Below are 13412 nucleotides of genomic sequence, written 5' to 3'. Positions count from 1 at the left end.
AAAAATAATGCTCCTAACAGACTATTATTTTCTGCTAAAATATTTGAATATAGCACTTAAAAACACTTCAATTAATCGATGAAAGTTATTTAGTATATGCACTCACATATTTTACAAGAGACACCAGTTGCACCACATTTTTCTTGAAAATTTCATGTAAATTCTGAATTATTAATCAATACTGAGCTTTTCTATTAGAACTAAATAATTCATTATATAAAACGTTATGTATTAAAAAAATTTTTTTAATTCATAAACATTGGTCAACATGTAAATGATCAATATTATTTTATGATATTTATTTTTTGTTCATAACTTCTTATTAATAAGAATATAGATTGATACCAAAACAAGTCGGATGACTTCAAAAAATGTATATATTCGTTCTCTTAAAAATTTGTCAATCTGATCCGATAAATGTTTAAACTTCTAAGTACATTATTTTATCTTATTAATATAAAATAAGAGTAAAAATTTATGATTATAAATAACGGAGCCCAAAAATGCGTACTGGATAAAAATCTATATGAACTTTTGATGCAAAATAAGTTTCATAAAATTTCATACGGCGTGTGTTAAATATTCCTCAGTTTGTAAGTTAAAATGATAAATTTTTGTCTTACAAGTTTATTTTTCTGTAGCATAATGCAGACATCTAGAAAAAAAACCAGGAAGAAATGGTTGAAATTCAGAACTTATCATTATATATGAAAGTGAAAGTTAAAATTTTAATATTACCTGATAGACGGATATAATTTTTGTTTACTCCAATTTAAGATTCTTTTCTACTCTTGTTGCCTTTTCATTTTTTTCGACTTTACTGGCGCTCTTCTCGCTTTTCTCAATTTTGCTAACACTACTCTTATCGTTTGGCTGTTGCTGTTGCTGGTCCTCTTGTTGGATTGGAATATCATCTGAAAAAAATCGATAATTTACGATAAACCAAATTTGAAGATACAGATATCTATTAATTAGCATGAAACATATTACATTTATAAAGAAAATTATGAAATTATGAAATTATTAGACAAATTTATGAAGAAAACAACGATATAACAAAGTGAACAAACATTTACACTAATCATACGTGAGTATTGAATATTTTGAATACTTAAATCTAACATATTACTACGATAATCCAATAATTCAATATATAGCATGGTTGAGGATTACATATATACAAAAGGAATTCACTCATACATTAAGTACATAAAAAAAGCGTAAAAGATATTTTCAAATTATAGTGTATCGCCAGAATAACTACACAGCGTGGGACGATGCACTAAAACTCGCTGATTTTTTTATATATATTATAAGTGTCCGAGTGCTCTTAAGAAAAAATTCTCCTTCTCTGGCGTGGAAAGCTCACAAAAATAAGATGCTCCAATAACTGCAGTGCTTTTTTTCGCTTGCTCTCTCTCTCTCTCTCTCTTTATATTTTTTGCTCACCTCACTATTTTTATCTCTCGAATGCAACTACTCTTGACAAACTAATCTTCTTTGCTACATATAAACGATCGGAAAAGAAAATAAGCTAATGTTGAAATCCACTACTAGACGATGATCCATCTGTCGGATTACACAGATTGATTGGCTGCTTGCTCTTCGAGATTCCCACTCCCAAGCGTCCAACAGCTTCCCCAAGTGCTTGCTCTTCCAACACTCTGTACAATTTCTGCGCTGCGCTCTCGCCGCTTGATTTGTCCTTCAACGAGTCTCTTCTCATTTTACCGGCCGCGTTGTCCTTTTTGTTTCTTCCTCGTTTTGGCGACGATCGGTTTGGTGAACTTTGACTGCTCGCTACGCTTGGACGTCTAGAGTTGTCCGACGAAGATGGCTGAACGACTATCGCGGGTACTTGGTGACGATCGGCGATGGCAATATCGGTGTCGTCGAAAGAGTTGTGCATCGGATTTTTCCACAACCAAGCGCGACGTCTCACACTGCTAACTGGTGTTCGTTGAGCTGGCGTGGTGGCTGAGGTCGTTACGTTTGTGTCGCTTTTTGTTTCACTGCTCTCAAACAATAACTCGTCCAGGTCGTCTGTGATTTCATAATAGACTTGTTTCATGGTTTTTACGAAAATGCCTGTTACTTACTCATTTCGTCGATTGGAATTTTCATTTAAAAGTTCAATATTCATGTGATTCAAATATTATTACACTTGATCTCAAATTCGTTAAAAATTATACTATTTGATTTAAATGAAACATGTTAGATACATGCACATCTAAATAGAAATCGAAACATTTTCACATTAATCTTTTAAAACTTGAACTATGATCGTTTTCATTCAGCTTATACATGCACAAAAAACTGATTAAGTATATAAGATACTTTTAAAAATGTTCATGAAAAGTTAAAGTCAAATTATATTTATGACAGTGATGAGGCTTTCCACTTAAGTGGATAGTATCATGTGCAAAAACACTGATAAGAATTTTAATAACGATCAAAATTCTACAGTTATTCACCGGACCTGATGCTAATTATAAATAAATAAACTTACCCGGTAACTTTTTCGTTCGAAACGAAGCGTTCGTGATCATTGATTTTAATATTGTTGTTGTACTTGACGTTGGAACATGCACACCTATAGACCCTTCAGACGGTTGTCCTGCAAAAATTCAAAAATATCTATCAATGCACCTTATTTAAGAAAATGTTGAAAGATTTTTTTTATTCGATTATGTTTAGCGAATATTGTACGATACGACGTGTTTTATTTTATCTGATGTACCTGTTGGACCTGCATTGCTGGCATTGCGTATAGCATTCGTAGCGAGCATAACGTCCGGATATGTTTCATAACAGGCTCGATTGTGAATGTCTTCAACAGCTTGAATTGCAACATACCAACAATTGTTGTACCTACAAAACGAAGCATGTTTATAGTATATTTTGATGCTTTATTTATCGTTATTGCAAAAAATACTCACATAGAAAAATAAATAGCATGAAGAAATTCAAGTAAAAACTGACTTGATACTGGTATGCGAGGCAAAAGTCTAGGAACAAAACTTGATTCGCTACCATAAGAACTACGTTGATGATGTCCAGGTTTCATGAAACCTTGAGTAACAAGTCTGTAATTGATGGAGTATGATAATAAAATAATAATATATAGAAACTATTGTATAAAAATTATTAAATTTCTCACTTTGAAGCAACTTTACACAGCTGTTCAAGAGCTGATTTCTTTAGAAAACTTAAATGTTGATTGAACACAAATAATAAAGCCGTCATTACTTTTAGCCTGTTCTGTGCATTTAATGTTTCAATATGCTTCAGAGGACCCCAGCTGACAAGTTTTGTATTACACTCTTCAAACCTTCGCACAGCATTTTCTGTAAGTGATGCTGGTGCTAAACTAGATGGCTAAAAATACATAAATGATGTAAGAAAATTATAGTACATTTATTTGATTGATTAACACACCTCATGGTATATTGACATCATTGCAAGTGAAGGTAAACGAAAAGATACTGCTTTAGGTTCTCCATCTTTGTCCACCAATTCTAAATTATACACACCAACTAATAAGGTTTCCACTGTACGGCAGTTCTAAAAAATAGATAAATTGAATTGGTACTTTTGATTCAATATTTATAAATCATCATATCAAGGAATAAGGTTTGTAAGGAAAATGTTGAAATGGAATTCTAGTCCATCAGAATAATAATTAAGGATATGACTCTACATTTTGAGTACAACTGAAGCTATACCTAGAATCTTCTTACATAATGAAATCACAGTCATCTAAGTGATAAAAAAAACTAAAAATATTACCAACTTCAAAAAAAATTGTTAATCTTACAAGAAGAAGTGTTTAAATAAGAATGTCATATCAACTTATTATATATTGTATATTAGTCATAATGTAATTATAGATAAAGCTTACTTTAATGTCACCATGAGCAGCAGCATTTAAATAAATGTAAATTAATGTAGGTATGAACTGTAAACTAAAGCGTTGTAGTTGTATTTCTCTTGATCTGTAGAAATTGAATAGCTGATTGCACACAGTCTCCACCAACTGAAGTTAAAAATTATATTATACAATTATTGACAATCTCATGTTGTGTTCTACAAGTGTTTTTCTTATCAATTCAAAAAGCAGTAAACCTGGCTGTATTTGCTACGCTCCTCAAAAAGTAAGTACAGAGCCTGTACAATCTCATCGTCCTGCGACAGTTGATAGGCAAATGTGTTGACCTCAGATGTTGAGAGCTCAGCACAGTCAGCCAGCCATTCATTGATCAAGTTTTCAATCATCTTAACCAGGTGTTGCTCACATCAAAGCTGAACTTTCTTCTATGAAAACTAACAGCTCAAGATCTTAATCTCATGTGGCCTTTCATAATACTGCACTGGTTGCTACTAAATTGAGCCACATCAAGTCCGTTATCCTGGTATACCCTTGCAAGGATCCATGTGACCTTGACACTCGTGAATCGTGATTGGGAAAAGCGCGTCTTCAACCACCAATTGATGCTTTGAAATTATCGAGCATTGATTGTCACGAGTTGACGTAATGGTTCACTGTTCGACCGACGATGAAATTAATGCTTCTGCTAGTAATGCTCCTGTTGGCTGCTCGACGTACGGCCATGCCATGCGTGTAGAGTACGAGCCGCGAGGCAACTTACTACCACACTGCCGAGAAATGCTAGTGGCTAATATTCGACAGCCAAGGCAAAGGCATTAATATAACGATACCAGCGACGCGACGCGGACTTCGTTTGAATTTAACCGCGAAGAAGCATTGCATTGCGCACATTAGACATTGTGCCATGGCAGGGACCACGGATTATTGGTTGATCGACGTTTGTTAATTTTTATTTTTACAATGGTTTCCAAGTACATTTGCCTGCCGGAAGTGTGATCCCAAGAGTTTTTCACACGTAGAACGAAATACGATTACTCATATTTAATTATTGTCGTTACTCATTTTATTTTATTACAATTATAATAAATTGCATCTGCCATTGAAAGTCATCGATAATTAATCTGCAGTTGCAAATTGAGTTCTATCTTTTTCAGCAGCTCCAAATTGGAAATTTTTATTTTTCTCATTTCGCATTACAAGACAATGTATAATTATATAAATATATAATAGCTCTCTACAAGCAGGAGTAAAGAATGCTATAGACAATGTCGGAAATTTTTACGTAAATCAACACCAAAGGCAATCGTTCTAGTCCAGGCGACCTTGTTCTAACGCTCAATCAATAAATTCTATGCTTCATGAATAAACGTAACTTGCATATATTTGTGTGTGTATAGAAAAACTTTGCCTTCTAGCGGTGAGTTTTTACTTTTATTAATACTAATTAACCTTTATTAAATGCTACTTGTTTACTTTTGAAATGAATATTTTATTTTATCTTCCACTTCATGAGCACTTCACATATTTTTACACATTGGTTTCAAATGCACATTTGGTAACAAAATAAAGATTACAGAAATAGTGTCGAGAAGACTGTTAGGTAAATTGAAATTGATTTCTTTAGGAAAAAGCAGAAGATTGTTACTTTTAAACAAAGCTTACAACGATATATATTATAACAAATTCTAATTAACACAGAAATTTTATTTTTATTATTAAGTTTGTGTGACGGCGACTAAGTCTAAATTATTATTTCGTAAAAGTAACGATCAAGAATGAATTGATAAATCACCTAGTTTGAATTTGAAATATAAATCTCAAAAAATACTATATATATAGTTTTTTTCGGTTTTAAATAATATTCAATAGGTCAAAAGTTAGTAAACAATGTCAAATTTTCGATTTAAAAAAATTTGTAACTTTTGAAAAATGCATTTTACGAAAAAATTACGAGACCATTTTTTTATAAAATGTGCCATATTATTTAAAAAACAAATTTGATCGGATAGAAAAGCCATTTTTTCATATATTCTTTAAATAATTACATTTTAAATAAATATTTATTCTTTTTTTGAAAAATTTACATACGGGTTTGAATTCACGAGAATAAAGAATTTTTAGTCTTCATATTTTTATTTAATACGAGAAGGTACCCAGCCCCCGGACTATCAATGCAAAAATAAGTAAAAAATCTGATCAAACAAAATATGAAATCGACATTCGAGTAGGATATCTATTATCATATCACAGCAAAAACAAAACGATTGTTTTATTTTATGCCGCAATTTCTCGTCATAAACTACAAGCTGAAGAACAACATTCAGATTGAAATTTATACTTCATTGCAGAGAATAGATCAGCCTTTTTATTTTCTAACTGTTTTTCTTTATTATTATATGTGTTATATATTAGATTTATTTACTAAATATTAAATTATTTATTACATAGAGAAATATAAATGGGCTGGCTTTGTTTTATTTGCTTGAGAATTTTATTTTTTATTAGATCCAATAGAAATTACAATCGGAGAAAATAAACTCTAGTGTAAGGTATACCTGATTGTGAGTAAATCCGCCAAATCTGCAGAGTATGCAAGCTCCTGTTTATGGGATTGGAATATCATTGTGAACTAAAAAAAATAAAAATTAATTATATAAGCAGATAACTTTTTTTCAAGTCTTTACTATCTCATAATTGAAATATGACAATTATTAAATTTATTACTTATGTAATATTATATATCACATAGCATATATTTAAACATTATATCTGATCCATTCTTTCAATTTTCTTTTTATATTTCCGATCGTAGTATCGATTGTTTTTAACTCAGTAGGCAACATGTAAATCTTTAATAGTTATATTATATGTATAGCTACTGTTTCGATAAGTGATAATTTGAGGCAATTGAAGTTTCTTATTTCTTGTCTTACTGTTTGATTTTTTGAAATTGAGACTAAGTTGAAAAATTATTGATTTAAAAGTAAATAATTGCGTAATTTCTTAAATTACCAGAAACGGCGGTAACTTTTTCAACAATGTTTTGGAGAGTGGCTGTTACTCTATGTATATTTTGACTTATGCAAAAATAATACTTTGTTGTGATTTGAAAAACTTCACCACAAATAATCAAATTTAGCACAAGTTTTCTAAAAATTCTGTTTGATTATCTATTTTAAATAAAAACTATTAGCATTTTTAAGCTCATCCGAAAATCGACATAATCCATATGTAATGTCATTGTATTCCTCTGAAAAGAATTTTAATAATGATAGACCGTGTCCAAGTGTAAACATTAATTCATAGCGTGAATAACAATTTTGAATAATAAATTAAGTAAGTTAACGAAACAAATGGAAAAGGTAGCGTGCAATCAAATTCCGTTAATTCAAATTTATTAATAAACAATAAAATAATAATTTACTATATTTCTACCGTAAAATAATATTTGCAATATAATAATATAAAATAATAGCATACAAAGAATGCAAAATAGAAACAATAGAAACAATAGTTTTATACATTCAATAATATGATGATCTACGCGATTTACATGATACAGCATAATTAATATCTCTGTGTTAGTTCTTGATTATAGGCAACATGAGAATAAGGAGGTATAAAGAAAATTCTATTCTAGATTTTTATTTTTTACTACAAATAAGTGCAGCCTAAAATTTAAAAAATATGGATACGACAGATAGAGTAACTTCAGATAAATTTCTACATCAGTTTAAAAGATTTATTTGCTTTTTTATTTCTTTACTGACATTTTAATGTCATAAAATTCATTATTCTTCATGTCCGCAAGAAAACTTCTTAAATGTAATTCAAAACTTTATATAAAATGTCTTAACGTCGCGTAACGTCGAACGAAATGCGATTACCGTAATTATCGTTAAGCTTCATTTAATTTATAATTGATTTCTCTTGACAATCATTTATAAATCGAATTTTGTCATTTTTTCCATCAGCTTCACATTAATTGCATTTTAATTCACTTGCCTTTTTTCTTTCCGAAGTAAAGTAATAGCGCTCTATTATAGACCGACGTAAAAAATGCTAAGACTATGTTGGAAATTTTTACGTAAATTTACTTTAAAGGTAATTGTTTTAACAAACTTATTGTACCAGTAAATAAATTCTCTGTTTTCGAATAAATATAAGTTATGTATGTGTGTATACGTGTTTCAAAAATTGTTACCCTTGAAATAAATAGTTTTTAAATATCCAATTCCACAAAAATCTTTTTATTTTAAATTATTTACAGTTTTTATTATTACATCTTTATCGACATTGGTTTCAAATGCAGTATTCGTTCAAAAATAAAATATATAAAGACAATTCGGTAAAGTGAAATAAAGATAAAGATTTTAAGAAAAAAAAGAATTATAGCTTCGAAACAAAGCTTGTGATATAAATCAAATAAAAGTCGTGCCAAAATAAGTATACATTCAAAAGAGAAACCAACTCGATCGATTCACCGCAAATATTTTACACACTCTAAAGGCTTATAGAAAAAACATGACACTTCGAGCATCGTTCATCGAATATTAATTTTCTAAAGTCTTTTGTAAGAAAATTATTTCTTTAGCATTCGCTTGCACGTAGTCTTGCACTTATTGATCTGGTACAGGCATTGAGGAACTCGCCTCATTGTCATCGTCAATGAATTTCTTGGACATACGTTTTTTACGACCACCTCTGCCACCTTCGCTTTTTCTTCCTTTCAGCTTAATCTTCATCCTTACACCAGACTGTTCTTCCTCACCCTCAACCATTTCTTGTGATGCTTCTTTCTCTTCGTCTGAAGCCTGATGTTCGGCCTCAATTCTCTGACGAGCGGCTCGAAAGACAGTTTGCAAAACAACTGAATTTTCGTAAATGAGCGAAGCTTCTTCATTGTAAGTTTGAGCATTTTTGCAGAGTTGCATGAAATCTTTTTCAAGGTCGTCGAAATCCGCATACTTACTTTCGTCAATCTTTTGCACGAGTTTATTGATCGCAAGAGGCCTTTTGATTATTTCATAATAGTCGGGGAAATCTCGATGAGGTGGCAGTTCCATGAACGGTTCGCTGAGAAATCGACCATCCTGATCAGTATAGTTGATGACTAACGAGAGTACTTTCTTCATGCGTTTCTTCGTTTTTGTATCAATGGTGCCTCTTCTTTTCTTAGGCCCTGAATCGTCATCGTCATCACCTTTTTTTCTTCGTTTTCTTGACTTTTTCTTACTATTTTTATCGTCCTCTTCCTCCTCTTCAAGATCAACTCCTTCCTCGCCAATAGCTTTCAGCCACTCTTTCTCCGTAAGACTGTTTGTATAATCAACTTCTTTTCGTTGACGAGAACCTCTGCCGAAGAGAGACTTATCCTCGTCGTCTTCGTAAGCCCATTTTTCAACTTCTTCGTCATCCTTCACCAACCAGTCAGGTAGTTCGGTTTCATCGAGTAAACGTGATCGACAGTTGGGGCCAAACTTTTGCACGTCTTCTCTTCGCCTTTCTTGATCGATTTTCTGGAACAATTCGAATTCTTGTTCTGATCTGGCAATCATCCGATTGACAGTCTCGTCGTCTGGCACTTCGTTTTCTTCCTCATCGTCAGCGTCATCTTGATGCAAAATAGTCTTTAGGAACTGTTGTCGCTCAGATCCCGTCGACTTTTGATCAAACATACCAGCCTGTATGACTTTCTCGTCCATGTTCAACTTATACCGAGCAGCAGCTAAAATTCTCTCCTCGACGGAATTGACAGTCATAAGTCGTAAAACTCGCACTTCGTTCTTCTGACCGATACGATGGGCTCTGTCTTGAGCTTGCAAATCCTGATGAGGATTCCAGTCGGAATCGAAAATAATGACGGTATCGGCTGCTTGGAGATTTAAACCAAGACCACCGGCGCGAGTCGACAGGATGAATAGAAAATAATCGGAACCTGGGTCGTTGAATCTTTTTAACAAATCACCTCTATCTTCGGCTTTCGTTGTACCATCTAACCTCAAGTACTTGAACTGACGCCAGTTTAGATAATCTTCCATTATAGTCATGAGCTGTGTCATTTGACAGAAGAGTAGTACCCTGTGACCAGTAGCTTTTAATTTCGGTAAAATCCGATCCAAAAGCTCGAATTTACCAGATGCTCTGTATAAATCTGGACCACTTATCAGACCAACTCCCTGAATGCCTAAATGCTCGCAATATTTTTCTTCGATATTTTGGAACATAAATGGATGATTGCAAAGTTTACGAAGTTGTACGATGGTATTCATCAAGGCTTTTGCGCCTCCCTTGCCGCGTTTTCCTTTCTCTGATCCATCAGTCAGCAGCACACCCTTGCTTTGCATGTGTTTGTAAAGAATTTTCTGCAGGCCAGACATATCGCACTTAATTATATATTCCACTTTATCGGGTAGCTGCGATTCTACTTCCTTCTTTAAACGTCTGAGCAAAAATGGACGCAATACTTTATGCAGACGACGAATAATAAGAATTGTTTCTTCTTCGTTCAATTCGACTTTTTCACCAGTAGTCGCGAAAGGTGCATTGAACCACTGCTCGAACGTACTGCACGATTTAAAGATAGAGGGAAGTAAAAAGTTAAGAAGCGCCCACAACTCAGGTAATTTGTTCTGAAGTGGCGTACCCGTGAGCAGCAGTCGATGAGGCGCGATGTAATGAGTGTTCAATGTTTGAGTTAACTTACAATGGTGATTCTTCATTCTGTGACCCTCATCAATAATCATGTATTTCCATTGTAACTTTGCCAAGACACTTTTGTCTTTGATTATGTATTCGTAAGTAGTCAAGAGTACATTGAACTTTGTAGCGCGCATTTGAGACTGAATCGCCCTTCTTCCAGCAGGAGATCCTTTGTATGAGACTACAACTACACTAGGTGCCCATTTCTCAAACTCCAATATCCAATTTGAAAGGGTTGAGAGAGGAACGATAATGAGAAATGGTCCATTGACTTTCTTTTTTTCCATGAGATAGGTTACAAGTGCTATGGTCTGAATAGTCTTACCAAGACCCATCTCATCCGCCAGAATACCATTCAGATTGTTGTTAAACAATGAAACCATCCATTCCAAACCTTTAATCTGGTATTCTTTCAGTTTACCATTTACCATGATGGTAGCTTGTTCAGTGACGACTTCATGGACGGTATGAGCAATACTATAGTAAGTTTGTTCTTCTGTTTTATACTCATCATCTTCAACTTTAGCTTTTTGTATTGTTCTTTTGGCCTTTTCTTCATCAGGTTCACCTGAGTCTGATTTCTTGTCCTCATCTTTTTCATCTTCCTCCTCATCATCTTCATATTCACTATCAGAATCAACTGTTTCCCAGCCAGGATGAGACTCCAAAAAGGCATTTAACTGACTCAACAGAGGTGCATCTTCACCATTCAAAGTACGACCAGTGGAAATTTCAATGACAGAAATATGTATATCTTCATCTCCATCGACCATTTCACCATCTTGGTATCTCTTCTTCTTTTTACGCTTTTGTTGTTCTGCTTGCTTTTTCTTTTGTTCCATTTTGTGCTGTTTCACCATCTCTGTTAGATTACTGATATACTCATCTGTCTGTGAAAGTAGTAAGGCCAATCGCTTATCTTTCTTCTGATCTATAAGTTTTCTATAACCTTCTTCATCTTCAGCCATAAGACGTCGCATACGTTCTTTTTCTATCCTTTCTTGTTCCTTCTTCTGTTCTCTCTCGGCATTGGCATGATGATTAAGAATAGCTTTGTTCAGGCGACCCATCTTAGCAAGATTATTTCTGTGGAATTCTTTGAAATCTTTGCTATGTTGCAGAATAGAGCTAATGAACTCTTGGTGTTTCTGCCTCCTTTTCCTTTCAGCCTCTAACTTTTGCTGTTTTTCAAGCTTCTCAGTAGCTCTGGCTTCTCTTAATCCTTGTCGTTTTGTACGTTTAAACGATTTCAGATTGACAGCTGTGTCTAGAGTAGTGTCCTTTCTAGTGCAAGCTAATATTTCTGATCTGAGCTGTCGTTGAAAGTTCAATACCCTTAACATACCTAGCTCAATTTGAGCTTGAGCTCGCAAATCTTCTGGCATATTTGTAGGCATATAATTTAGCTGCTCCATTCTTAATGCTATTCTGGCTGCAACCCGATTTTCTCGTTCTTGTAAAATAATCACTGGATCAAGGGTAGTAGGCTTGCCAGTTGTTGCAACCTTGTTAGGTTTCACAGTTGTCTGTAGTGCTTGACCTGTTAGTTGAAGTCCTTGACCAGGCTTTTGTGGTCCAATTACAGTGATAGTTGGAGTAATTGTAGGACCTTGATTAGAATCTGAAGGTTTTTGACCCTGAACAGCCATTACCTGCTGTTGTGTCAAAGGCTGATTCCTGGCTAATGAACGATATGCCATTATCTGAGCTCTCAACTGCTGTATTTGTTGAGGATTGAGAGATTGCTTCTCGTTTACTAGATTGGCATACTTTGCTTTTAGTGCAAGCAACTGTATATATCGATGATCATCTTTTAACCCTTTTTCTTCCATGATCTCAATAGCTTTTTGTAAAGCAACAAATTTATTTTCTGGAATTCTTGGACTCCTTACCGAACCAGGTGATGGTCCATTGGACATACTATTTTGAATAGGAGCACTATTTTGATGAACAATAGAATTAGAGCTAACTAGACCTCCTATTTGGGTTTGATTGCCTGCCAAATATAAAAAAAATCAATTTCAAGTATGTAAAAGTTGATTTAGTTATAACATTATCTTTATATGAAATTAAAAAATTAAACCTGGTGAAGTTAAAGATCCATTAATCCCAGGCTGTATTGAACCTATACTTCCAGTTTGCTGTGACTGCTGTGGCATAGTTGTAACTTGTCCATTTTGTCCTACAATCCCAATACCATTGGACATTGACTGGGAATATTGCTGTACAACATGAGGTATAGGTTGATTGCCTTCCAAAGCTGGTACTTGTTGTTGCTGCTGTTGCGGAGTACAAAATCCTTGCTGCGATTGAGTCGAGGTATCCTGAAAAACCGTTGGTGCTGGGCTCTGAGAAGCTATGCCTTGAACGGAACCTTCCGTCGGTGATAGCTGGGGTTGTTCCATTGTCGTCGACGTCGTCGTCGTTAGTGGTGGCATCGGCGATGGACTCGTCGTCGCCATGGCACTACACGCTATATTTGATAGGTTTACGATCAGCTTCTTCTAACAGATGCTGACATTTTGTACGAGTGACAAGACTATATACTATATATACGTGTATATATATATTATATATGCGTATAGTATATATAATAACACATATATATAGTAACAGCAGCAGCGGCTCCTACAGGTATAAACTTGAATATTAATTCACGACCCGCGAAGTTCAAAATTGAAATTCTTTTCGACGATTGAGTATCGATCACGCCAAATGAGGTTAAGTCAACGGCTTATTTCAACAATTTGAATTCCCGCAACTTACCAGAAAAAAATCCATTCAATACTATCTATGCTCATGCGTTGAAAATTATTTGGAT

The 13412-nt window shown here is 33.9% G+C and overlaps 2 protein-coding genes across 2 annotated transcripts; both read right to left on the bottom strand.

Moving 5' to 3' along the window:
- Positions 1-796: 796 nt before the first annotated feature.
- LOC131668780 (hyccin) lies at positions 797-4639 on the bottom strand. The gene is made up of 9 exons (XM_058943212.1): positions 4126-4639; positions 3902-4036; positions 3439-3564; positions 3161-3378; positions 2940-3086; positions 2741-2871; positions 2510-2617; positions 1450-2043; positions 797-914 (listed from the first exon to the last, which is right to left on the bottom strand). The coding sequence occupies exons 1-8, from the start codon at positions 4273-4275 to the stop codon at positions 1535-1537; spliced, it is 1524 nt and encodes a 507-aa protein (XP_058799195.1). The 5' UTR covers positions 4276-4639; the 3' UTR covers positions 797-914; positions 1450-1534.
- Positions 4640-7702: 3063 nt separating this feature from the next.
- On the bottom strand, positions 7703-13336 carry LOC131668779 (ATP-dependent helicase brm-like). The gene is made up of 2 exons (XM_058943211.1): positions 12675-13336; positions 7703-12587 (listed from the first exon to the last, which is right to left on the bottom strand). Exons 1-2 carry the CDS (start codon positions 13051-13053, stop codon positions 8509-8511), a joined length of 4458 nt encoding a protein of 1485 aa, XP_058799194.1. The 5' UTR covers positions 13054-13336; the 3' UTR covers positions 7703-8508.
- Positions 13337-13412: the final 76 nt, after the last annotated feature.

This window comes from Phymastichus coffea, unplaced genomic scaffold, assembly GCF_024137745.1.
Source record: "Phymastichus coffea isolate CEN01 unplaced genomic scaffold, Cenicafe_Pcof_1.1 PCOF00083, whole genome shotgun sequence".
Classification (NCBI taxonomy): Eukaryota; Metazoa; Arthropoda; class Insecta; order Hymenoptera; family Eulophidae; genus Phymastichus; species Phymastichus coffea.
This window is presented reverse-complemented; position numbering and strand designations above follow the sequence as displayed.